Source organism: Callorhinus ursinus, unplaced genomic scaffold, assembly GCF_003265705.2.
Source record: "Callorhinus ursinus isolate GAN/ISIS: 27379988/994484 unplaced genomic scaffold, GSC_fseal_2.0 scaffold4, whole genome shotgun sequence".
Lineage (NCBI taxonomy): Eukaryota > Metazoa > Chordata > Mammalia > Carnivora > Otariidae > Callorhinus > Callorhinus ursinus.
Genome location: NW_027397066.1, coordinates 1,295,945 through 1,320,690, shown reverse-complemented (window position 1 = coordinate 1,320,690; position 24,746 = coordinate 1,295,945). Strand labels below are relative to the sequence as shown.

Sequence of the window (24,746 nt, the reverse complement as noted above, 5' to 3'; positions counted from 1 at the left end):
CCCACTAGTATCCATCAACGAGAAAATATAGTTGTCCTACATTCAAACAAACAATTGAAAACAGGAGTACAAGTAAATGAAATGCTGCTTCATACAACACAGATGAACCTTAAAACCACCCTGTTGAACAAAACCACACACACAGAGTGTCTGTCTTGTTGCATGGATACGAAGTTCGAAAGCTGGGAAAAGTGGCCTTGATGGTGGAGGTCAGAGTGGTGGCTACCTGCAGGGGAGGGGCAGGGACCCGCAGGGGACCTGGAATGTTCCGTGTGCATTGCCTTACCCAAGCATGTTCACTTTGTGGTAATTGAACAAACCACGTTCTTAGGATCTTGTGTTGTCCTATATGTAATATTTTGACCTTTTAAAATTAGTTTTAAAATCCATAATCCTATTCTGATGTTACCTCCCTACCATTATGCCTGGATAACTGTAATTGAAACTCATTGGGTGTTCCTAAACTCTTGAGTTACATATTTGTAGGCATTTTCTTAGTTTATTCTCCTACGTGGTATTTTACATACCCTGGATTTAGATTTCATGAATTTAAATCTCAGAAGCAATCCTATTTCCAAGCTTGTGTGAAATTCCTTTAGCTCTCATATGTACAGCAATGATTTTGTAAGGGATTTAGATTAAGACACTTGATAAACTGAATTTATTATGAATCTTCACTTTGGAAAATATGGTCAATACAGACCATTTATTATTAGGATTTTCTCCAGCTGAAAATAAGTGTTCAAAATGTTAAAATTAAATGAAGGAATTATATTGGTGACATTTATTCTCATTTTTCAGTTAAGTGCTGTGCAGGACCTTCATCCATTACCCAAGATAATTTTGGAATATAGACGGGTAAGTTCCCTTTGTGTGTGAGTGAGTTGGTGAGGGAGGGGAGCCATCTGGCCCCACCTCTGATAAGAGCCATCAATCCATAATCACAGCAGTAGCCCTGGCAGTGTTCTGAGGGGAACAGAGCTTGTTCAAGCCGGCCTGGTTCCAGCGCTGCTCTCGTGCACCCCGCCTGGCACTACGCCACAGGGTCCCACAGGGACGAGGACGGATGAAGATGGGAAGGGAACGTGTGTGTTGTCATCGGGTGGCTTCGCTGTGGACTAGACTCCACCAGCACAGAGTTCAGAAGCCTCTCTCGAGGGCCTCCTCCCGCTCCCCAGCCCCGGGCCTGGCAAGGTTCCCTGCGGCCCTCTGAACACGTTGGCTCGCTTGTTCTCTGACATGCCCCCTTCTTCCTCAGCACCCAACGCTTCCTCTGTCCACGCACCTGCGTGTGTTCTCTGTTGTTTGTGAACCGCGCCCATAGCTTGGCTGCCGCTTGTACCATCAGTCTGTCACTCCCTGAACCTGTGGCCTGCTGCTCTCCTGAGGTGTGGCAGCCGACAGGGCTTGGTCATGGCACCAAATGGACTTCTCCTTGAAGGGACGAAACAATTGGAAAAGAACTAAAGGCACCCTAGGGGATGCGGGAGGATGGGTACCCAGGGCTCCCCATTTATCTCTGCAACGTTTCTGTGAAAAGAATCATTCCAGAATTATTCTGGAAAGAGGGTAGGGTGCCGTCTTTCTCTGTGGGTCATTGTTATTTAATTGTGGGTACCACACCAGCCTGTTGCGGAGCCTCCCGGAGCTGACACTTGAACGCCACATGCCCAGCGCTCTGTGGAACACTGCTCTGATGCTTGTTCCTGCTGGATGCTGAAACAAGAAAATGATTACTCTTGTCTGTGTAACCTAGGTTCACAAGATCAAATCAGCCTTTGTGGATGGATTACTAGCTTGCATGAGAAAGGTAACTGAGCTAAATGAGGTCCTGTGCCCAGGAATGTGGTTTCCACGTGGCTTCAGATACATGTACAATTTCCTGAAATTTTAGTTAACGATGAAATCACCAAATATTCTTGAGCTGTGAACCATGATTTTGTTATTACTCGGGTCTCTTTATAGCCTGAGTGGTCATCATGCCCTCAGACCTGGAGCTGCATGTACACCGAAGCCCTGGGGTTTCCCAGGCACTGTGACACCTGTCACTGAGCCTCTTCCCGCGCCCATTGCAGGGAAGGAGGAGGAGCCTGCAGGCAGAGGTGTTCCGTCTGGGCCCCTGTCTTGGCTGCACAGCCCCACCTGGAGTCTATGCTGAGCCCCCGTGGCACATGGTCCTCCTCTCCCCATGCTCAGGGGCTTGAAGGGACCTGAAGACCCACGTGTCCTGTTGCAGTTTCTGCATGGGTTAGGGGGAACCTCCTTGTTGGTCAGCAGTTGGCTGACACCCAGAGACCTTTCAGGGTTGGGGGCTTCGGGCCAGCGGCTTGTGGACGTCCGCAGGAGAGCAGTGAGTGTGTGCTGTGTGCAGGGAGACTAAGGGTCACTGTGCTCTTGACTTCACATGACATTGCCAGCGCTGAAACTGATTCTTCTTAACTGATAAAGGGCTCCATTTCCTCTACGTGGAATCAGACTGGAACTGTGACCGGAAGACTTTCAGCCAGGCATCCGGTAAGTTAGCGCCCATTGGTAGACGCCAGTTTCTGTGCCTCGGAGTTGAGTTTTTGCCTGTATGTGTGTTTGCCTGTGCACTTTCTGTTTCTAAGAGAGGGACCCATGTTGATAGCTGTGTTTTACTCTGTTGATCCACTCAGCTGATACTCACTTAGCACCTGCTCTGTTTTGGGAACATAGTGGGGGAACAAGACACATGCTCCCTGCTGTCATGATGTGTTGAGTTAGTGAGGGGTCCTTTCCATCCAGAGAGTCATGCGTGCTGGGGTTGAGGGCAAAAGGGACACCCCGTTCCCACTTCCCCTTCCTCATCTTCACATTTGTACTGGACAGGAAGCTTCTGAGGTCCAGAGATGTGTTGAAATGTCTGATGTTCTGATGACCTCCTCCATTTCTTTGTTGTTGTTCCAGACTGCCTCTGATGAAAAAAGCTGTAAATACCCTTGAATTTATGATGCAGCTTTAATAACACTCAAAGCAATTAGCTTTTTAAATGGCTTTATATTTTTTAATTAAAGATGATTCATTACTAATTTTTCATCTCAGAACAGTTCCTTAAGTGCAGAAATGTAAAAACAAACAAAAACTAATAAAAGTCACCTATTATTCCACCATGCAGAATTAACTGTGGTTAACATTTTGGTGTCTATCCTTATTGACTTTTTGCTAAGTACATATATTTATAAAATACTGTTTTTCTACCAAAATAAAACCTCACTTTTATACTTCTCAATTTTGTTTATCATGTCTTGATATCATACATTAATACTGACCTGAATCTATATTTAGATTTAAACATTTGAATTATTTAAATATACGAATTGAATACATTAATTATTTAAATATGCACTGTAAAAATATGTACATATGAGTATATATTTGTGATAAATTCAAATAGTGTGGACATGTGTAGAAAAAAACTTCAGTGCCCTTTCCTTTCCGTTCACGACACGTCTGTCTACCCTGTGGGTCCCTTCACTGGTCTGGACCACATCCTGCCAGCCTTCATCTGGCCTCTACGTGTGTGGGTACCCAGTGCTCACCGTGGGTGGTCATGTGGGGCTGGGTGGGCTCACACCTGCAGGAGCCGCGGCCCTGCTCAGGGCCCTATGCTCTCTGGACTTTGCACCCACCTTAGGAAGGTCTTTTTTTGGACACCCCACTTTAGAGAGCTCTTCTGTGGTCTTTCCCTGGCTCACCACAAGCAGTTCTAACACTAGTGCCTCCTCGGAAAGCAGGTGCCTACTGCACCTTTTCTCTTAGCTGCCACTTCTCATCAAAGAGTAATTTATGAGTTCTACTGGGAAAACGCACTTTTTTTTTTAAGGTTGGTTTGTTTTTTTGTTTGTTTGTTTTTTTGACAAAGAGACACAGCAAGAGAGGGAACACAAGCAGGGGGAGTGGGAGAGGGAGAAGCAGGCTTCCCGCGGAGCAGGGAGCCCGATGTGGGGCTCCATCCCGGGACCCTGGGATCATGACCTGAGCTGAAGGCAGTTGCCTAACAACTGAGCCACCCAGGCGCCCCTGGGAAAACACACTTTTTATGAGGTCCTTGCTTTTGCCTGTACAGCATGTAAGTTCGTATTTTCTATTACATTTCCAGGTTAATCTCTTGCTGTGTTTTATTCTCTTGCAGTAATCTCCAGTGTCTCTGGTTTGTGGGTAGCACTCCTCCCAAGTTTTTAGTGATGCTGTTTTTTTTATTTTCTGTTATTTCAGTTGAATTTTTGGAAGGAGAAGGTATAACATAATGTGTGCATTTGGCCACTACTTTCCACTGGAAGTCCACATCATCATTTTAACAGCTACTTTACACCCCACTTGATGGCTGTCCCTGGTGACGGTCGTTTAGATTGTTTTCAGTTGTACTTATTTTATACAGAGATGCCATAAACATACGTGTATGGTTTGGGGGTTTTTTTTGGTACATTTTTCTAATAATTTCCATAGCATTCCCAGAGATGGAATTCCTGAGTCAAAATATACGTGTATTTTTAGGGCTTTACATTATAGGTTGTGTTTCTTACCTTCCTTGTTAGGTGGGAGCTCTTTCTTTTCAACTGTGTCCATCCTGAGTGGAAGTAGAAGTCCCCATCTGATCATTTTCATCCACCTAAAACCCTCATTCTTTGAGTTCTCTTCATCGAGTGGTTCATTGATCAGTATTTGCTTTATCAAAACCCCGGTCTAGTATCCTCCTAGACATTCCCTGTACTTGTCCTGATGGCCACTACGTGGTGTTTTAACTGCCTGTTGACTTCTGTTTACCCTGTTAGATTGTATGTTCCATGAGAACAGGGACTTTTTGCCTCTTTTGTCGACTTACTCCCCATCGTGGCCTGGCTCTGCACCTGGTAGGCACCAAGTACTTACTGAGAGAAAACCTGGGTGTGTGATCCACCCTTGAGTTGCCTTCCCATGTCTCAAAGTCACGTGGTTTGGAATCATCATCAGGATTGCCACATGTTAACAGTGTATGCCCAGCCTCTTCCCCAAGCTGGACTGTCATGTTCTCCATCCTGGCTGGGAGTTGGTCATTAGCCTCAAGTCTCTTCTTCCCTTGACTCAGATTCTTTAGGGGTCATGCATGTCAATCTTTGTTTTGTGTGTCTCTCTTGGACCTGTCATATTTTTATGAAGGCCTGCTCCTGGGCAGGTGCGGAGGACCTCTCTCTTCTTACTGCACTTGCCAGGAGACACATTCTCACCATGTCTTCATCTCCTAATACCTCCTTGTCGGGTGTGGCCAACAAGATGCCCCTCCTAATGTTTCTGCATCGACAGGCCAGTTTTTGTCACTGCCCTTGTGTCACTGTCGTGCCACTTGCACTGAGTGGTTCCGGCTCAGAATTCACCCATGTTTTGTAATTCAAAATATCTGACCTCACAAATTGTATTGTTATGAATTCTTTAATATCCCAAGTGTTCAGTCATCTTCTAGGTTAGCTTTGTTGTCGCAAATGGCAAGATCGCCTTCTTTTTATGGCTGAGTAACATTCCATTGTATATACATACCATATCTTCTAAATCCATTCATCCATCAGTGGACACTTGGGTTGCTTCCGTATCTTAGTTATTGTAAATAATGCTGCTATAAACATAGGGGTGTGTGTGTCTTTTCAAATTCATGTTTTTGTTTGCTTCAGGCAATTACCCAATAGTAGAATTACTGGATTATACGATAGTTCTATTTTTAATTTTTTGAGAAGTCTCCACCCTGTTTCCACAGTGGCTGCACCAATTTACATTCCCACCAACAGTGCACGAGGGTTCCCTTTTCTCCAATCCTTGCCAAAACTTGTTATTTCTTGTCTTTTTGATAATAGCCATCCTAACAGGTATGAGATAATATCTCTTCATGGTTTTGATTTGCATTTACCTGATGATGAGTGATGTTGAGCATCATTTCATGTGCCTGTTGGCCATCTGTGTGTCTTCTTTGGAAGAATGTCTATTCAGGTCCTCTGCTCATTTTTTAATCAGATTGGTTTTTTTTGCTATTGAGTTGTTTGAATTCCTTATATATTTTGGATATTAACCCCTTATAGGATATATGGATATATTTACATATATTATATTTATATATTTATATATATAGGATATATTTACAATTTTTTTCCCATTCAGTAGGTTGCCTTTTTTTTTTCTCTTTGCAGAAGCTTTTTTAGTTTGATCTACTCCCACTTGTTTATTTTTGCTTTTGGAGTGGGATCAATGCTAAGACTGATGTCAAGAAGCTTACCACCTGGGCGCCTGGGTGGCTCAGTTGGTTGGGCGACTGCCTTCGGCTCAGGTCATGATCCTGGAGTCCCGGGATCGAGTCCCGCATCGGGCTCCCTGCTCGGCGGGGAGTCTGCTTCTCCCTCTGACCTTCCTCCCTCTCATGCTCTCTCTCTACCATTCTCTCTCTCTCATTAAATAAATAAAAATCTTTAAAAAAAAAGAAATAAAACAACTTTAAGGTGAAAAAGAATTTAAAAAAAAAAAAAAAGAAGAAGCTTACCACCTATGTTTTCTTCGAGGAGTTTTGTGGTTTCGGGTCTTACATTCAAGTCTTTAATCTATTTTGTGTTAATTTTTTTACATGGTGTAAGATAGTAGTCTAGCTTCATTCTTGTGCATGTATCTGTCCAGGTTCCTCAACACCATTTATCAAAGAGACTGTCTTCTCCCCATTGGATATTCTTGACTCCTTTGTTGTAAATCAATTGACCATATAATTATGGGTTTATTTCTGGGCTCTCTATTCAGTTCTGTTGGTCTGTATGTCTATTTTAATGCCACTATGTATTAATATTTTTAAAGGATTTTTGTGTATATATATTCATGAGAAATACAGATCTGTTTTTATCTGGTTTGGATACCAGGATAACACTAGTTTCATGAAATAGGAAATGTTCCTTCCTCTTGCATTTTCTGGAAGATATTGTGTGGAATTTGTGTTAATTCTTTAAATAGGGATGCCTGGGTGGCTCAGTCCATAGAGCATGTGTCTCTTGATCTCAGGGTTGTCACTTTGAGCCCCACGTTGGGTGTAGAGACTACTTAAAAATAAATCTTAAAAAAAATTCTTCTTTAAGTATTTGGTAGAATTTGCTAATAAAAGTGTCTGGACCTGGAAGTTTCTTTTTGGAGAGTTTTGAAATTATGTGTTCAATTTTACCAATATTTATAGGGTTATTCATAGTATCTTGTTTCCTATTGGGTAAATTTTGGTCGGTTGTATTTCTTAAAAAAATTTGTGAAATTGATGTGCATATAGTTGTTTGTAGCATTCCCTTAACATTTTGATGTCTGCAGGATCTGTAGTGATGTCCCCTATTTCATTCCTGATATTGGTAATTTGTGTCTTCTCTCTTTTTTCTTTATCAGTCTAGATAGAGTTTTATCAATGTTATTGATCTTTTCAACGAACCAGCTATTTGTTTCAGTGGGTTTTCTGTTTTCAATTTTCCTGATTTCTGTTGTTTAGTCTTTCCTTTCTTCTGCTTGATTTGGGTTTATTTTGCTTTACTTTTGCTAAGTTCTCCAGGTGCAATTTTAGATTGTTGCTTTAAGACTTTTCCTTTTTTCTCATGTATACATTTTTTGTGCTATAAAATTTCCCTCTCCCCCACTGTTCTAACTATATCCCACAAATTTTTATATATTGTATTTTGTCAAAGAAAAATTGCAACAGACAGAGTTAAACAGGCAAGGAAGAGCTTATTCAAGATTATTGCAGTAGGGGAGAGAGACTGAACTCAACTCCAAATACAGCAAGGGCACCTGGGGATTTACGGCCAGTAGGGAGGTGGACAGAGTCACTGGGTAGAAAATTACTAAGAGGAACTTGGCCAGGTATAAAGGGTGGGAGGATTCATGCTAAATTGCTTGCTAAACTCAGCCACAGTGTTTTTCTGTGGTATTTGTCTTGCTGGGCTGTCCCCTTTCTGTCCTTTGGCTAGAGAGAGCAGGCTCCTCCCCTCCTGTGCAACCTTGAGAAGGAGAAGCATGAGTGGAGGGTCAGCACTGACCGAGTGCTTTTCCCCAAGTGTCTACAACCTGGGTGATTGTTACCGCTTGTCCAGGTATTCATTTAAGTATGTCCAGTGGCAAACAACAGAAAATCAAACCCAAAAGGATCTAAACTATCAAGGTATTTCTCAGCTTACCTAACTTAGTAGTCCAAGGAAGGGCTAGCTTCAGGCAAGATTTGATCTGGCAGCCAAAGTTATACAGTAGGTCCAGCTTCTGTCCCCCATTTCCCATCTTCTCTTCCTCAGCATCCCAGCAAGTCTTGGCAAAAACTGCTTAGTTTCTCCCCAGTGGGATGAACATATCTCTCCGTGTAGCTTCCATGAAAGGAGGAGGAAGCATCTTTTGCAGATGCCCTCAGCAAGCAACTCCTTGCATCTCTCTGAAATAGCCCAAGCCACCCTTAAACTGGTTGCTGTGGCCACAAGATGGCCTCTGCTGGCTGGCCTAAAGGTGGGGGCCCGTAATGACAATCTGAGTGTCATTTTCTAAAGAAGAAGGAAAAGAATACTTGTGGCCCCAGTAGCCAGTATCTCCACATGTGACAAGATTATGGGTTTTTCTAGCTATCAGCACAAATAAGAAGTATTGTTCTAGCAGGACATGTTCTATTCTGTTTTCCAGTGCTCCTGCCATTCTTAGGTTGTTACTCTGTAAAGAGTCTTCAGAAATTTGCCTTCAGGTTCAGGCGGCACCACCCAATGAAGAGTTTTGCTTTCCAGATACAATATTTGAGCCCTATTTCATTATTACCTATATAAATTTTAAAATAGCTAATTCGAAGTAGTTCTATTCAGGGTCTTTACATTGTTGGCATGTGATTTTTCTGCTTACCTGATGAATATCTCCCACATAATATCATTGTACTATCAAATTATTATCAAGATTTTCATAAGTCATATAATTATTGCTAACTCTGCAGCACCATTTGAAACCCAAATGAGATGTTTTTATCTTTATACTTTGTTATTTTCGGGATGAAATATTTTCCAATTTCTGTTTAGAGTAAAAGGAGCAGTCCCCTCATTCTCTGTGGATCACTTCACAGTAGAGCATCTGACTCTTGGTTTCAGCCCCGGTCATGATCTCAGGGTTGTGAGAATGCTCCACGCATCGGGCTCTGCGTTCAGCACAGAGTCTGCTTGTTTCTCTCACCCTCTCCCTCTTCTCTCTCTCTCTCTCTCTCTCTCTCATAAATAAATAAATCTTTAAAAAAAAAAAGCCACAGTGATTTCGTCCTTTTATGCTAAATCTTCCTCAGTTCCCCCGGTGGCTCAGGTGGGAGCCCTGCTTTTCTAGCCCATTGCCAGGTCCTGTGGAGTGTGCCTCCTGGGCATTGCTCTTCACTGCCCTTTTCATCCCACTCACCTCGGCTGTCTTTGTGGGCCCTCCCGCTCTCCTGCCCAGCAGCCAGACAGCCTCACAGGCCAGCCACATTCTCTACTCCTTACCTTGTGTCCAGGGCTCCTGGTGTTCTAACCCCTGCCTCCCTCTCCAACCCATTTCCTCCTACTGCCCATTCATTCATTCTTTCATTCAACAGTTGTTTATTGAGCACTTCTTACATGCTAGGCTGTTCAAGGTGCTTGTGCTGAATGCATATCATAATCTCTACCCTTGTGGAGTCTGGGGGCTGGAGGGCATGAGCAGACAGCAAACATACTAAATAAATCCTGGTATGAAAGATGACAAGATGTTGTGGAAAATACAGAGTTGCAGAGGCAAGGATCAAAAGCACGGGGGAAGACGATGCTCATGACGGGAGACAGAGAGGCACTGACGGAGGAGGTGATGACCAAACAAAAGCTCTAAGGTGAAGGAATGGGCCACCTGGAGCCATGTGGATGTAGGGGAGGTACATCTCAGTGCACGCCAAGGCCATCTGAGCCCCTCACCCAGCCCCCAGCTCCACACAAGGCAGGGCCCATGCTGGTCTTGGGGCTGCAGATCAGATCAAGTGCAGGAGTGTTAGCCCAGCGCAAACTACTATCTTGGGTATGTCCGTGTGGCCCTTACCCTGTTCTCTGTACCAGTTGTTCTTTCTATGGTTTTGCTGCCATGGTTTTTACTTGTTTTGTTTTCCCTCGTATTCTTAAAAAAAAATGATTTCAGGAAAAATCTGGCACTATTTGACAGAACCCCAGAGGCAGCTGAGCACTGGTTTGGGGTAGACGTGAGTTCAAATTCCAGCTCAATTGTTAACAGTATGCCTCTAGCTGGAAACTTCAATTCCCAACCATGAAATAATAAAAATAATGCCTTCTTTGCCAGGTTATTGTGAAGATTATTTACTTTTCATTTCATTCATCCAACTAATATTTGTTGATTGGCCCTGTGTGCCAGGAAGGGTCATAGGTGATGAGGACACAGGCATGACACCACAGGCATGGCCTTGCCCTCAGGAGGCTGCATCCTGCTGGAGTGCAGTTTTGTTCTTTTGTTCCTGACAGCCCATCAGAGGCACCTCAGGTGGTGCTTGGAAGCTGCTGCTGCTGTCACAAAGAGATCAGGACAAAGGGAAGCCAGGTGTGCCCCTCATGATTATCACTGCCATTCAGCCTCATTCCAGAGGCTTCAAGGACGTACGATAGAGACAGGTCTGCCATCACTGTTGCTGTATTTCTGCCGCCTCCTTGGTATTGCATCTGCAGTTTGGACACTTTGGCCACACTGCAGAGAACTGATGGTGGCCGTCTCCAGGCCCACAAAGCACCTGAGTAGGGGGGCCACGGGAGAACGGACCTCCTGGGTGTAACTGCCTTCCCCCGTAGTTAAAAGTATTCCTTGGTTGGCATTTTCACTTACAACTGCTGACATTTTAACAAATGCCAAATTGTACACTTAAAATGTCACCTCTGCACCTTGCCTGGTGGTGAATGTGAAATAAAGGGTGTTAACATTGAATTTTTCTAGATCAGTTCTCTTATTTTTTTTTTAAGCGCACTGAAGTTCACCAGGAAAACAAATGCTAAGAGTGTGCCCAGTTTTTATTACTAGGTGCTTTTTCTCTCCAGCCATAATGGGGCCCAAAGCAGTCTATGGATCCTGAGAAAAGAGAATCAGGTACAGAGCACAGGGCATTTCCTGTAGTGGGTCTCAGTGTCCCAGAGACTCTGGCTGTGTTTATTTATACAGGGGGCTTGGAAGTGGTTCTCATACCACTTGTGATGTGTACATTAAAGCAGAAAAATTTATAACTTAGAGGAGAATAAAGTCCCAATTTACTCTTACTTTCCATAGTTTGGGAAACTTAAAGCAGTTATTCTGACATATGGTCATGTTGCTATGCGCTCACTCTGCATTCTGCTCTAGATTGCTCAAAAGGCTCATGGGCCTGGTCCAGACTACTGCACATTAGGGGGACCCAGGAGATTAAAATTTTCACTGCATGTTTATTCAACATAGTACTGGAAGTCCTGGCTGCAGCAATCAGACAAGAAAAAGAAATAAAAGGCATCCAGATTGGTAAGGAAGAAGTAAAACTTCCACTATTTGCAGATGACGTGATAGTATATATAGAAAATCCTAAAATCTCCAACAAAAAACTATTAGAACTGATAACTGAATTCAGTGAACTTGCAGGATACAAAATTAATATATAGAAATCTGTTGCATTTCTATATCCTAATAACCAAGTAGCAGAAAGAGAAATTTAAAATACAAACTCATTTACAATTGCACCCTAGGAATAAACTTAACCAGTGAAGTGAAAGACCTGTACTCTGAAAACTACATAACATTGAGGAAAGAAGTTGGAGGAGACACAAATAAATGGAAAAATATACCATGCTCATGGACTGGAAGAATTAATATTGTTAAAATGCCCATACTATACAAAACAATCTACAGATTCAGTGCAATTCCTAACAAATTGACAAATAGCATTTTCCACAGAACTAGAATAAATAATACCAAAATTTGTATGGAATACAAATTACAGACCCCAGATAGCCAAAGCATTCTTAAGAAAGGAGAACAAAGCTGGAAGTGTCACAATTCCAGATCTCAAGATATACTACAAAGCTATAGTAATCAAGACAGTATGGTACTGGCACAAAAATAGACACATAGATCAGTAGAACAGGATAGAGAGCCCAGAAATAAACCCACACTTACATGGTTGATTAATCTATGACAAAGGAGGCAAGAATATCCAATGTCTCTTCAATAAATGGTTCAGGGAAAACTGGACAGATACATGCAAAAGAATGAAACTGGGTCACAAAATAAACACAAAAATAAAGTTAAAATGGATTAAAGACCTAAATATGAGACCTGAAAGTATAAAAATCCTAGAAGAAAACATAGCAGTAATCTCTTTGACATCTACTGTTACAACATTTTTCTAGATATGTCTCCTGAGACAAGGGAAACAAAAACAAAAATAAACTATTGGGAGTCCTCCAAAATAAAAAGCTTTTGCACAGCAAAGGAAATCATCAACAAAATGAAAAAGCAATTTAGTGAATGGGAAGTGGAAATAATATATCCAATAGAGGGATAATATCTAAAATGGAAGGAATTTTACAACTCAACACACACACACACACACACACACACACACACACACACTATTCCAATAAAAAATGGACAGAGAACCTGAATAGACATTTTTCCAAAGAAGACATCCATATGGCCAACAGACACATGAAAAGATCTCAACATCACTCGGCATCAGGGAAATACAAATCAAAACCACGATGAGATACCACCTCACACTAAAATCAACAACACAAGAAACAGGTGTTGGTGAGGATGCTGAGATAAAGGGACCCTCGTGCACTGTTGGTGGGAATGTAAATTGGTGCAGCCACTGTGGAAACAGTATGGAGGTTTCTCAATAAATTAGAAATAGAAATACCATATGATCCAGTAATTCCACTAGGGTATTTACCCAAGGAAAACAAAAACACTAATTTGAAAAAAGAATGAAAAAAAAAAAAAGAATGTGATCAGGCGGGAGACAGGACAATGTCATACACTAGATTTAGGGTATATTTTGGTCTGCTGGAAGAAACTGTATCCCAAAATTTTAAAGAGAGAAAAACATATATATATAGAAAAAAAATAAAGTTAAATACAATGAAGAGATAGAATATGACTATAAAAATGAAAAATTAAAAAAGATTTTTAAAAAAATTGATAAGATGTTGGTTGAAAAAGGAAAGAAGAAAAATTCAACTAAAAAAATAGAAAAAGAATAAAGAAAATTAAAAAAATTAACTTTGAAAAACTAAAGCATCATGGGAAAAAAAACATGAATTCTATGTGCTGTATTCCCCTAGCGTTGGGGTTTTGCTGTTCTCATTGATCAGTAAACTTGGTCTTGGCTGGCTGTTCTTGCTGATCTTCTGGGGGAGGGGCCTGTTGCCGTGTTTCCCGAACGTCTTTGCTGGAGGCGGAATCGCCCCACCCTTGCCAGGGGCCAGACTAAGTCATCTGCTCGGTGGGAGCTTTTGTTCCCTGAAAGCTTTCCGTACTGCTTTGGAGGGCAGAGTGAGAATGGCAGCCTCCCAATCTCTGGTCCTGCAGGAGCAGAGAACTTGGGGCCCCACGCCTCAGTGCGCCCTCAGAGAAAAGCAGTCAATCACTCCTGTCTCCTTGGTCTCTGGCTGCATTCTGTGCTCACGTGGCCTGTGACCGAGTGCAAAAACCCTAATTTGAAAAGACACATGCACCCCTGTGTTCATTTTAGCATGATTTGCAATAGCCAAGATATGGAAGCAACCCAAGTGTCCATCGACTGATGAATGGATAGAGAAGATGTGGTCTATATATACAATGGAGTATTACTCATCCCTAAAAAGGAATGAGATCTTGCCATTTGCAACAATGTGGTTGGACCTTGAGGGTATTAAGCTAAGTGAAGTTAAGTCAGACAAAGACAAATACCATATGATTTCACTTATATGTGGATTCTAAAAAACAAAACAAACAGACCTGCCAAAAAAAGAAAAAAGCAGACTCTTAAATAGAGGGAATAAATCGGTGGCTGCCAGAGGGAAGGTGGGTGGGGAGATGCATGAAATAGAAGAAGGGGATTGAGAGTACAAACCCACAGTTGTAAAATAAGTCACATAGATGAAAAGTACAGCACAGGGAATATAATCATTAATATCATAACGTCTGGTGACAGATGGGGGCTACACTTGAACACTGGGTAATACACAGAATTCGTTGCACACTTGAAACTAATATAACATTGTATGTTAATTATACTCAAAAAAAAAAAAGTCTTTTTTCACCGAGTGGTCAGCGTGAGGGGACTAGCTGATGACAGATACTAAAGACTCACCCTAACAAGCCAAGTACGCCGATTATATTGCCTTCACACCATAGCATTCAGATGTTGTCTCCTCATGTCAGGTGGGTGCCAGCCTCTCTCCTGAGGAGATTAATACTGACAGTATTAATCTGTGTCTGCAAGGGATTTGCCATTTCTTTCTTCTTCCTCAGAAAGGCACAGCTCCTCCTTGTATTAAAATCTAGCTTTGGTCTTTGACAGCATCCATTTGCTGGTCAGGTCTGACCTGGATGCCACCATGGGCATGTCACAGCCGTGATCCCACCTACATCCCTGGTGTGCTGGTCTTTGCCACATTCAGATGGTCACCAAATGGGATCTGACTCCTTCCCAGATGTTTCAGGCTCTTGTTAGCTGTCACACAGCCCCCATAGTCACTTCATTTCAGCCTTGGTCTTTAGAGATCACTCACATGCATGTACATTCATGGCTCACCTTGACAGACAAATGTGTGCGCATACATTTGTGCATGAGGCTTTAGGGACAGAACTGTCCAATTGCTGTTTTCATCGCAGAGGCCAGAGCAGAAGTTCCGTGGCATTTCCTGTATACATCTGTGAACATGAACCCATGCACATGAGCAGACAGACCGGGCTGGGACATAGTGCCACAGAGCAATGCGGAAGGTATTATCCATGAAGAGCTTGGCATGGGCCAACATCCTTCTCAGGACTGTGTTCTCTGGAAGAACGTATTTAACAAAGCATGCTATTTTTTAAGTTAGGTATTTAGTGACGTTTCTGTTATCCCGTTATTTTTTATATTATAAAACATAAAAATTGGCATTTAATTATTAAAAGGCTTCCTTCATATTCATCTAAAAATAATCCATTTAAACAACATTACTGCTTTCTCAGGACAAATGGGAAAATTGTTTCTCTCTCTCTTGTAAAGTCACTGTCATTAAAGCTGATGTTTTATGAGTCCTGGGAGAAATTATATTAGGAATTTTATGGTTGTTTGCTGGGTGACCCTGAAACCAGGAGCATTTAGCTGGGTCATTATTTACAGTCTGACCTGGTCCTGATTTGGCATTCCATTGGGTAGAGGACACATCCTATTTTATACAGATATGACACTGAAATTACTCAAAGTGAGTAAATTTTATAGATGCTCTTAGTTTGAGAAAAATTTTTTTCCTAGTTAGTTGAGATATTTTCATAAAAATGAGTGTTGAATTTTGGCAATTGCTCTTAATGTTTTATTGTGATGATGTGGGTTTTTTTGTCCTTTATTCTACTAATTGATGTATTACATTAGTTATTTTTGGATTTTAAAACTTTGCATTCCTGAGATAAATCCTACCTGTTCATGGTATATAATCCTTTTTGTATGTTGTTAGATCAGTTTGTTAATATTTGGTTGAGGGGTTTTGTATCTTTATTTATGGAGGGTGTTTTATTTAATGTCTGGCTTCAGATTCAGGGTAATACTGACCTCATAGAATGAGGCAAACTCCTTACTCTGACATTCTAGAAGTACCTTTCATTGCTGAGTTTTGTTAAGAGTTCTTTATATATTTTAAATCCAGTGTGATTTGCAAAAACAATTGATCCTAGTACAAGTTTTGCTTTTCATTCTCTTAATAGCATCCTTCCCAAACCAAAGGTTTTTAAAAGTTTGATGGAGCCAAATTTTTCAAGTGTTTTCTTTTATGGATCATGCTTTTGGTGTGTATCTAAGAACTCTCTGTGTAACCCAAGATCACAAGGGTTTTCTCTTAAGTCTTCTTCTAAAAGTTAGAGTTTTATGTTTTACATTTAGACCTATGATCCATAATTATAGAATCAGCTCATTGATAGCTATGAAATATCCTGGGATTTTGATTGGGATTGTGTTGAATTTGTAGATCAATTTTGGGATCATTGGTATTTAATATTGAGTATTCTAATCCAAGAACATGCTGTATCTTTCCCTTTAGGGCTTTGAATTCTTTCATCAGGATTTAGTAGTTTTCAACATAACAGATTTATACCTAGGTATTTTGGGGTGCTGTTACAAATGGCATTGTTTAAGTTTAATGTCCAGTTGTTCATTGGTAATATGTAGATATACAATTGATTTTTGTAGGTTGACTTTATATCCTTGTACCTTGGTCAGCTCATTTATTAGTCCCAGGAAGCTTTTTTGTAGTTTCCATGGGTTACTCTACATAGACAATTTTGTCTTCCATGAATAATGGCCATTTTATTTATTTTTTTTACTGTATGCTTTTTATTTCTTTTTCTTGCCTTATCGTGCTGGCTCAGACTTCCTCTATTGTGTTGAATAGAGTCCTGGGAATAGACATCCTTGCCCTGCTCCTGACCTCCAAAGGAAAACATTGAGTCTTCCACCATCAAGGATAATGTTCATTTTAGGTTTTGTCACAGATTGTCTTTGTCACGTTAGAGAATTCTTTTCTATTCTTAGTTTACTGAGAGTAGTTTTTATCATGAATGGATATTTAATGTTGTCAAATGCTTTTTCTGCATCTATTAAGATCATGTGACTTTTCGTCTTCAATGTATTTATATAGGGAATGACATCGATAGATTTTTATTATTTATTTATTTTAAGAAAATTTTTAAATATTTTATTTATTTGACAGAGAGAGACAGCGAGAGAGGGAACACAAGCACGGGGAGTGGGAGAAGGAGAAGCAGGCTTCCCATTGAGCAGGGAGTCCAAAGTAGGGCTCCATCCCAGGACCTTGGGATCATGACCTGAGCTGAAGGCAGACACTTAACGACTGAGCCACCCAGGCGCCCCAACATTGATAGATTTTTAAATGTTGAACCAGTCAAGGCTGGGATTTGTGGGATTAACTCCACTTGGTCATGACAGATTGTCCTATTGCTGGATTGATTTGTTTCTATTTTGTTTAAGATTGTTTCTGTCTATATTCATGAGGGATACTGGTCTGTCGTTTTCTTTTCTTGATATGTCTTTGTCTGGTTTTGCTATTAGGATATTACTTGCCTCATAAAATGAGTTACAAAGTATTCCCTTCTCTTTTATATTTTAGTAGAGATCATGTAGAATTGATATTATTTATTCCTTAAATATTTGGTAGAATTCACCATTGAAACTATCTGCACCTAGAATTTTATTTGTGGAAAGCTTACCTACAGAGTCAATTACTGTAATAGATGTAGGTTATCCTGATTTTCTGTTTTTTTCTTGAGTGGAATTTTGGTAGTTTGTGTCTTTCAAGGAACTGGCCCCTTCATCTTGTTGAATTTATGGACATATAATGCTCATAGGATTTTTTTTATTGTCCTTAGTGTCTGTGTAATCTGTGATGATATCTGCCTTTCATTCCTGAAATTGATCTTTTTTGCCTTTTTATTCTCCTTGAACAGTTTAGATAGATGTTTATCAGGGGTTTTTTTTTTTTTTTTTTTGGTCTTTTATAAGAATCAGGTTTGGGCCTCACTGATTTTTCTGTACAGTTGACCCTTGAACAACACAAGGGTTGGGGCACTGACCCCCTGCACAAGTAGAAAATTCACATATGACTTTTGAGCCCCCAAAAACTTAACTACTGATAGCCTACTGTTGACTAGAAGCCTTACCGATAAGTAAACAGTTGATTAACAAATATTTTGCATGTAATGTGTATTATATGCTGTATTCTTAAAATAATTTTAGTTTACAATAGTAAGCTAGAGAAAAGGAAATGTTATTAAGAAAATTAGGAAGAGAAAATACATCTGCAGTACTCTCCTGTATTTTTCAAAAATAATCCCTGTATAAGTAGATCTGTGTAGTTCAAACCGGTGTTGTCCAAGGGTCAGCAGTATTGCTTTTCTGTTTTAAATTTCATTAATTTCAGATCTTCGTTATTTTTCTGTTACTTGCATTAGAATTAATTTGTTCTTCTTTTCCTAGTTCCCCAAGGTAGAAGCTTAAATTATTGATTTGAGACCTTTCTTTTTCTCCAATATAAATATTTAATGCTATAAATTTCCCTGTAAGTACTGCTTTAGCTACATCTCATGGATTTTGATACTGTGTATTTTCTTTTGCATTCTGTTTAACATATTTTCTAAGTTCCCTTGAGACTTCTACTTTGACTCCTGGCTAATTAAGAAGTATGTTGTTTAATGTCCAGATGTTTGTGAATTTTCCAGATAGCTTTCTGTTACTGATTCTTGGTTTGCCTTCATTATGGTCAGAGAACATACTTCGAATGATTTCAATTTTTCTTTTTTTTCTTTAAATTTTTTATTGTTATGTTAATCACCATACATTACATCATTAGTGTTTGATGTAGTGTTCCATGATTCATTGTTTGTGCATAAGATTTCAATTTTTCTAAATTTGTTTGTTTTATAACCTATGATATCGTCTATCTTGAACAATGGTTCATGTGCACTTGAAGAGAATGTGTGTTCCGCTGTCTTTGGATATAGTATTCTATAAATGTCAATTAGGTCAAGCTGGTAGATAGTGTTGTTCAGGTCTTCTGTATCCTTGCTGATTTTATCTCTACATTTCCAGATATTACTGGAAGAGGAGTGTTTACACCTCTAAGTGTAATTGTGGATTTGTCTATTTCTCATTGCAAGTCTGTCAGTTCTTGCTTTGTGTATTTTTAAATTCTGTTGTGAGATGTGTGCACATTTAGAATTTATATGTCCTTGTAAATTTACCATTTTATCATTCTGTGATATTCTCTTTATGCATAGTAAATTCCCTTCTGAATGCTGCTTTGTCTTATGTTAATAATATAGCCACTCCAGACTTCTTCTCATCTGTGTTTGCATGGCATATCCTCTTTCACCCATTTACTTGTAATCTACCTAAATCTTATTAAAGTGGATTTCTTGTAGACAGCATATAGTTGGGTCTTATATTTGTGCACTCAAACTCTGTTTTTAATTGGTTTGTTTAAAGTATTTAAGCTTAATATGATTATTGATATAGTTGGATTTGGGTTGCCCATTTTGTTTTTCTGTTAGTTCTTTCTGTTTTCATTCTGTTCCCTCTTCCCTGCATTTCTCTGAGTTATTGAGTAATTTTTAGAGTTCCATTTCAATTTGTATTTTGGATTTTTTGCTACGTCTCATTGTGTAATATTTTTAAAAGATTTATTTATTTAGAGAGAGAGTGCATGCGCAGGGGGAGGGGCAGAGGGAGAGGGAGAATCTCAAGCAGACACACCACTAAGCATGGAGCCTGATGTGGGGCTTGATCCCACAACCCTGAGATCGTGACCCAAGCCAAAACCAAGAGTTCACCACCTAACGCACTGAGCCGTCCAGGCGCCTCTCATTATATATTTTTTAGTGATGGCTACAGGGATTATAGTAGTCATAATCAATTTTCAGTGTAGTTTTGGCTTTAACGTTTTACCACTTCCAGTAAGTTGTGGAAGACTTACGAGCACCATCTTGTCATCACTGCCATGCATTACATCTGCACACACTGTAAACACCCCCGGAAAGTGTTACAATGTTTGCTTTTAACAGTAATAAATATTCTAAAGAGCTTGAAAAAAAAAAACAGTCTTTATGCTTCTTCGGGTACTGAGCATTTCTGTTGCCCTCTCAAGTTGCAGGCTTCCTTGGGACCTTTCCCTTCAGCCTGAGCAACTTTTGTTAGCACTCCTTTCAGAGCAGGCCCCCTGAGGACATGTTCTCTTCCTGTTTATTTGTCCAAGAATGGCTTCAGTTCACCTTCACTCCCGGAAGACACAGTTTGCTCAAGAGCAGGTTTTGAGTTGACGGTGCCATCAGTCAGCCCCTCTGTGGTCTGAGCACTTGGCTCCTGATGGGAAGTTGGCGGCCACCCACAAGGCCACTCCTCTATGTGTCCTGTGTCATTTCGCTCATGCGGCTTTCAAGATTGTTCTCCATCTTTGGTTTTCAGCAGTTTGTGGTGTTTCTGGGCCTGATTTTCTTTTAATTCATCTTATTTAAGGTTGTTCAGCTTCTTGAATCTGAAAAATATGTGTTTCACTAAATCTGGGAAAATTTTAGCCATTATTTCTTTAATTTTTCAGCACTGGTCTCTTTTTTCTCTTTCAGGGACTGAAATAACAATTGTATTGTACTTCTAGTATTATCCCGCAGGTCTCTGAGCCTCTGTTCATGTTTCCTCGACATTTTCTTTTCTCCTCTATACTGGATAGTTTCTACTGTCTTTAAGTTCACTGGCTCTCATTTTCTGTCATCTCTGTTCTGTTACTGAGCTTATCACGTGAATATTTGGTGGTGTTTTAAGATATCTCGTGATTCTATTGTAGAGAAAACTTGAGAGCCACTAGCTTCATACCTCAGGCGTTGGTGTCCTCACCTTAAAAAATGGGGAGACAGTGCCTGCCTTACCATGCGGGGTTGCTGGGCCCAAAGCATGGGGTCTGAGACATCCAGTGGCCTCACCAGATCCAGTCAGGGAGTCGAGACCAACTGAAACCCAAGGACTTCCATTACCAGATAGAGCGAGGTATTTTGTGGAAGGTACTGCCAAGCACAAAAGGATGTTGCCGCAGAAGTCCTCCTGATTTGAATGGTGGTAACAGGAGAGAAGCTAGCAGGGACATTCAGTCCAAGTTGTAAGGGTGTTAAGGTGCTTAGTGAGCTGTCACAGGCTTTTCAGGGGATGTGGACACACTGTCCACCAGCCACAGGGCAGTTGCACATGCCAAGACTGAGGCCAGTACCAAGTGCCAAGAGCACCAAGGGACGGTGATGGTCAGGGTGGAGAGACCAGAAGTTTCATCTTAAAATATGTTTTTAAGGGGAAACTACAGTATATAAAATTCACAGAAATCTATGTTGCAGATGTTACATAGAAATTTTTAAGTTTGTAGTTTAGGCTGCTGCTAACAGCATTACTATATATAATTACCATAAGGGCCACACAGGCTGGAGTCAAAGAGAATTGTTCTCATATTTGCTGACTGGACCTGGTGGTGTACTCACCAACATTGTGTTTCAGTGTTAGATGCTTGTTTTACATAATAATATGCTTATGCATAATACATTGGCATTGGCTATTTTGTTAAGGTCTAATAAAACGTGACACATTTTAAATGCCCTGAAATGGTACAGTTTTGGGGGCGCCTAGCTGGCTCAGTTAGTAGAGCATGCGACTCTTGATCTTGGGGCCATGAGTACAAGAACCACATTGGGCATAGAGTTTACTTTAAAAATAATTTTAAAAAAATCATAATAACATCAAATGATACAGATTAATTTACAAGTAGATATTTCAGCTAAAGCTATTCTCCTCTTATTATTAACAGAATATCCAAGGTATCTCCAAGCACCCAATTCAAATTACTAAACCACAAAATGTTAAAGGTAACACATTTCTCTCTACTTTGCTGAGGTATTGGGTAACATTTTTTAAAAAACCTACAAGTGTTTATAATTGCTTTCCTGTAGAACTAAATTCTTTGCCTTCCTCAAGTTCTCTGTGTTTGCATGACCAGGATTTAAATACACACTGAAAAATAAAACACAGCTAAACTGATATGGCCCCCTCCCTTTTAGCAGTTTACAAGTTAAAAGAGATGATAATTATACAAGGAAAGTAGCTCCCTTCCCACCACCTCTCCCCCACCAACTTCCCAATAGAGAAAAAGAACAAACAAACATACAATAGACTGGCTTTTATTAAAGTCTGAAAGCTACTGGAAATGTTTATAAAAGCATACCAACACTGTTCTTTCTTCTTAGCTGTTCCACTGTAAGGCTGACAGTTACATTTCTAAAAAAGAAAAAGGTCACATCTGAGCAAAGTAGGTTCTGTGGCCCGTCCCTCCAGCTCCTGCACCCTTGGTGGGGTGCTCCTGCCCTCTGCTTGGACACCGCAAGACAGTGAAGCATGACCGGGTCCTTTTCAAATACACAGTCACCCTTAAGCAGGACCCATGGAGGTGTCTCCTACTGCCCTTTAAAACATATTCTGTGCATCCAGGACCCGTGCTTCCCCAAAGCCTGTCTTCTAGGCTGTGAGGCTCTGGGGGCCTCCAGGACATTCTTACTGGAGTACATTCAAGGGCCTGCATTTGAGCTGCTCCTCACCAAGAATTCTAGACAGAATGTAAAATTTTAACAACAGAAAGCCTACTTTACTCTCATCAGTACCATGTTGCTTTTAAATTATATTAGTAAAAATATTCAGAAAAGTCAGAAATCTGGACTCTCGACTTTGGAATGATATTAAAATAAACTCTGTGTGTGGAATGGCTGTGAATCAGCTTATGACCAAATTCACCAAGTGCTCTTGAAATAATGTTTCAGGTACAGAAGGCACGATGCTCACCATCTCCCCGAGGAGCATGTTTGTTGCGCCCGAGGGCCACACCTTCCTGGCAGCAGGTACGTGCTGACGGTGCCAGAGAGACATCCTCTGTCATGGTGGCTCACTTTACATGTTCCATATGGTGCAAATACTTGGAAGGTGGATAATTCAAAGGTACTTATAGAATTCATTCTTTAAAGTAAATCCTGAGGCAAATATTTATACAAAAGACAGATTTGATTTCTTGTGCACAGTAAATAAGAGCAGATCTGCTTCAAGGGTCCCTCACCTCCAGATCCCAGATGCCCCAACGCGGTCCCACGCAGTCTGCCCCTCCTTTCTCTCTCTGTCATCATCACACTCCGCGCTCTGCCCCCCTCGCTCCCTGCAGATGGGCTGGCCTCCAGCCCAGGCCAGTCCCACCTCACGCCCACGTGGAACCTCTTCACTAGATAACATCTCGCTCCCTCCTTTGCCTCCTCTGTCTTGAGGAGGGGTACCCTGACCACCCTCTCCCTCCTGGACCCCCTTTCTTGATCTGTCTTTTCCAGTTCACTTCTCATCTTCTGATGTACCAGATAACTCACACACATTGTCTCCTGCTCCTAGAACATGGGCTCCACAAAGAAAGGCTTATCTGTTTTGTTCATTATCAAATCCCAAGCATACCTCCGTAGGCACCTTCTAAACTTCTGATTTAGAGAATGAACAAACAAGTGCATATGGCCTATCCCAGAGAACACCTCTGGCCTGACGGAAGGCAGGACAAGTCCCTTAGACTTGCAGGCACAGGGGTGGCCAGTGGCCTTGAGGCCAAAGGACCCTGGCAGATGGGTGGGAGGATGTTGTCCTTGATGCTGCAGTGGGGACGGAAGGTTGAGGGTAGGCTGGGGCATGGGTGGCAATGATGAGGGACACTGTTGGTAGATTCAGAATTAATGTGGATTCTATCTCACAGACTTTTCACAGATTGAATTGCGCATTCTTGCCCACTTATCTGGGGATCCAGAACTTTTGAAGTTGTTCCGGGAATCTGAAAGAAATGATGTATTTTCCACCCTGACTTCACAGTGGTAAGATACATGAGCTCACAATATTATCAGAGCTGCAGGAATGCTGACATGATTTTAAAATCCTGAGGTTATTCCAAGGCTATTTTCATAAGAAGGAAATTATATTTTTCTCTAGTAGTTAATCCTTTTGAAAAGAGAAGTAGATAGTTAGAATGCCAAGATTTCCCTAATTATGAAAAAACCGATGGCTCTTCACCACCAAAAATACAGCCCATTGCTAGAGAATGTAATAGAGATATTGGAAGAATCCAATGTGGGAGTCTGTGCTCCCTGCACGCGGGTGTGTGAGCGGCGGGGCTGGGTGTGGGCGCTTCCTCTCCGCACCCCCACCCCATCAGGGCCAGGAGCACATCAGACTTCAGGGACAGTCCCTGCCTGACAGTGACCTGCGCTCAAAGAGAATTCTGGAGGCAGACAGCCTTGGGTTTTGTTGGGCAGTTTGACAGTGTCCTCAAACGCCTGTCCTTGTGCGTCAGTGTTCGTAGGCGGTCAGCTTTTCCTTATCCTGGCTGCGGAACCCCTGCTGCCTCTTGTGCAGGGTGGGCTCTCCCCTCAGACCGCCTTTGCCAGGGGCAGGGGTCCTGCCCAGGGACCTGCTGCAGACGGCTCTTGCGCTGCTGTTCCAGAGCGGGGTTGTGCAGCTGCAAGGGGGGCTGGTAACAGCCATTCTCTGGAACAAAGAGGAACAGTCACAGTATCCACCAGAGCCAGGTACACCACTGCCTGGCACGAAGTCAGGGTTCTGCTACGAGGAAGAAGAGGCACCTCATCTGCTATCCGTCCCCTCCTTCAGCAGCTGTGGGCGCCGCCGTCCCTTCCCCTGCAGGCCTCTCCCCCAGGCTGCCCCTCCTGGGGGCCTCCTCGCCCACCCACCTTATCTTGGCATATCCACTCACCCTCAGGAGCCACCCTGGGGGCAGCGCTCCATGAAGGCTGGCCTCTGCGTTCTTGGGCCGCTACACATCCCTCTCTGTGCCCTTCACTGTCTTTTCTTTTTTTCTTTCTTAAAGATTTTATTTATTTATTTGACAGAGAGAGACACAGCGAGAGAGGGAACACAAGCAGGGGGAGTGGGAGAGGGAGAAGCAGGGAGCCCG

At 41.6% G+C, this 24,746-nt stretch overlaps 1 protein-coding gene across 1 annotated transcript in view; it reads left to right on the top strand.

Moving 5' to 3' along the window:
- Window positions 1-24,746, top strand: part of POLN (DNA polymerase nu) — a 142,946-nt gene that overhangs the window by 64,883 nt on the left and 53,317 nt on the right. The window contains exons 13-18 of the mRNA XM_025887208.2: window positions 802-858; window positions 1,757-1,810; window positions 2,449-2,514; window positions 21,573-21,630; window positions 22,576-22,653; window positions 23,535-23,649. Of these exons, the coding sequence (XP_025742993.1) occupies window positions 802-858; window positions 1,757-1,810; window positions 2,449-2,514; window positions 21,573-21,630; window positions 22,576-22,653; window positions 23,535-23,649 (428 nt within the window). The remainder of the gene's footprint in view (window positions 1-801; window positions 859-1,756; window positions 1,811-2,448; window positions 2,515-21,572; window positions 21,631-22,575; window positions 22,654-23,534; window positions 23,650-24,746) is intronic.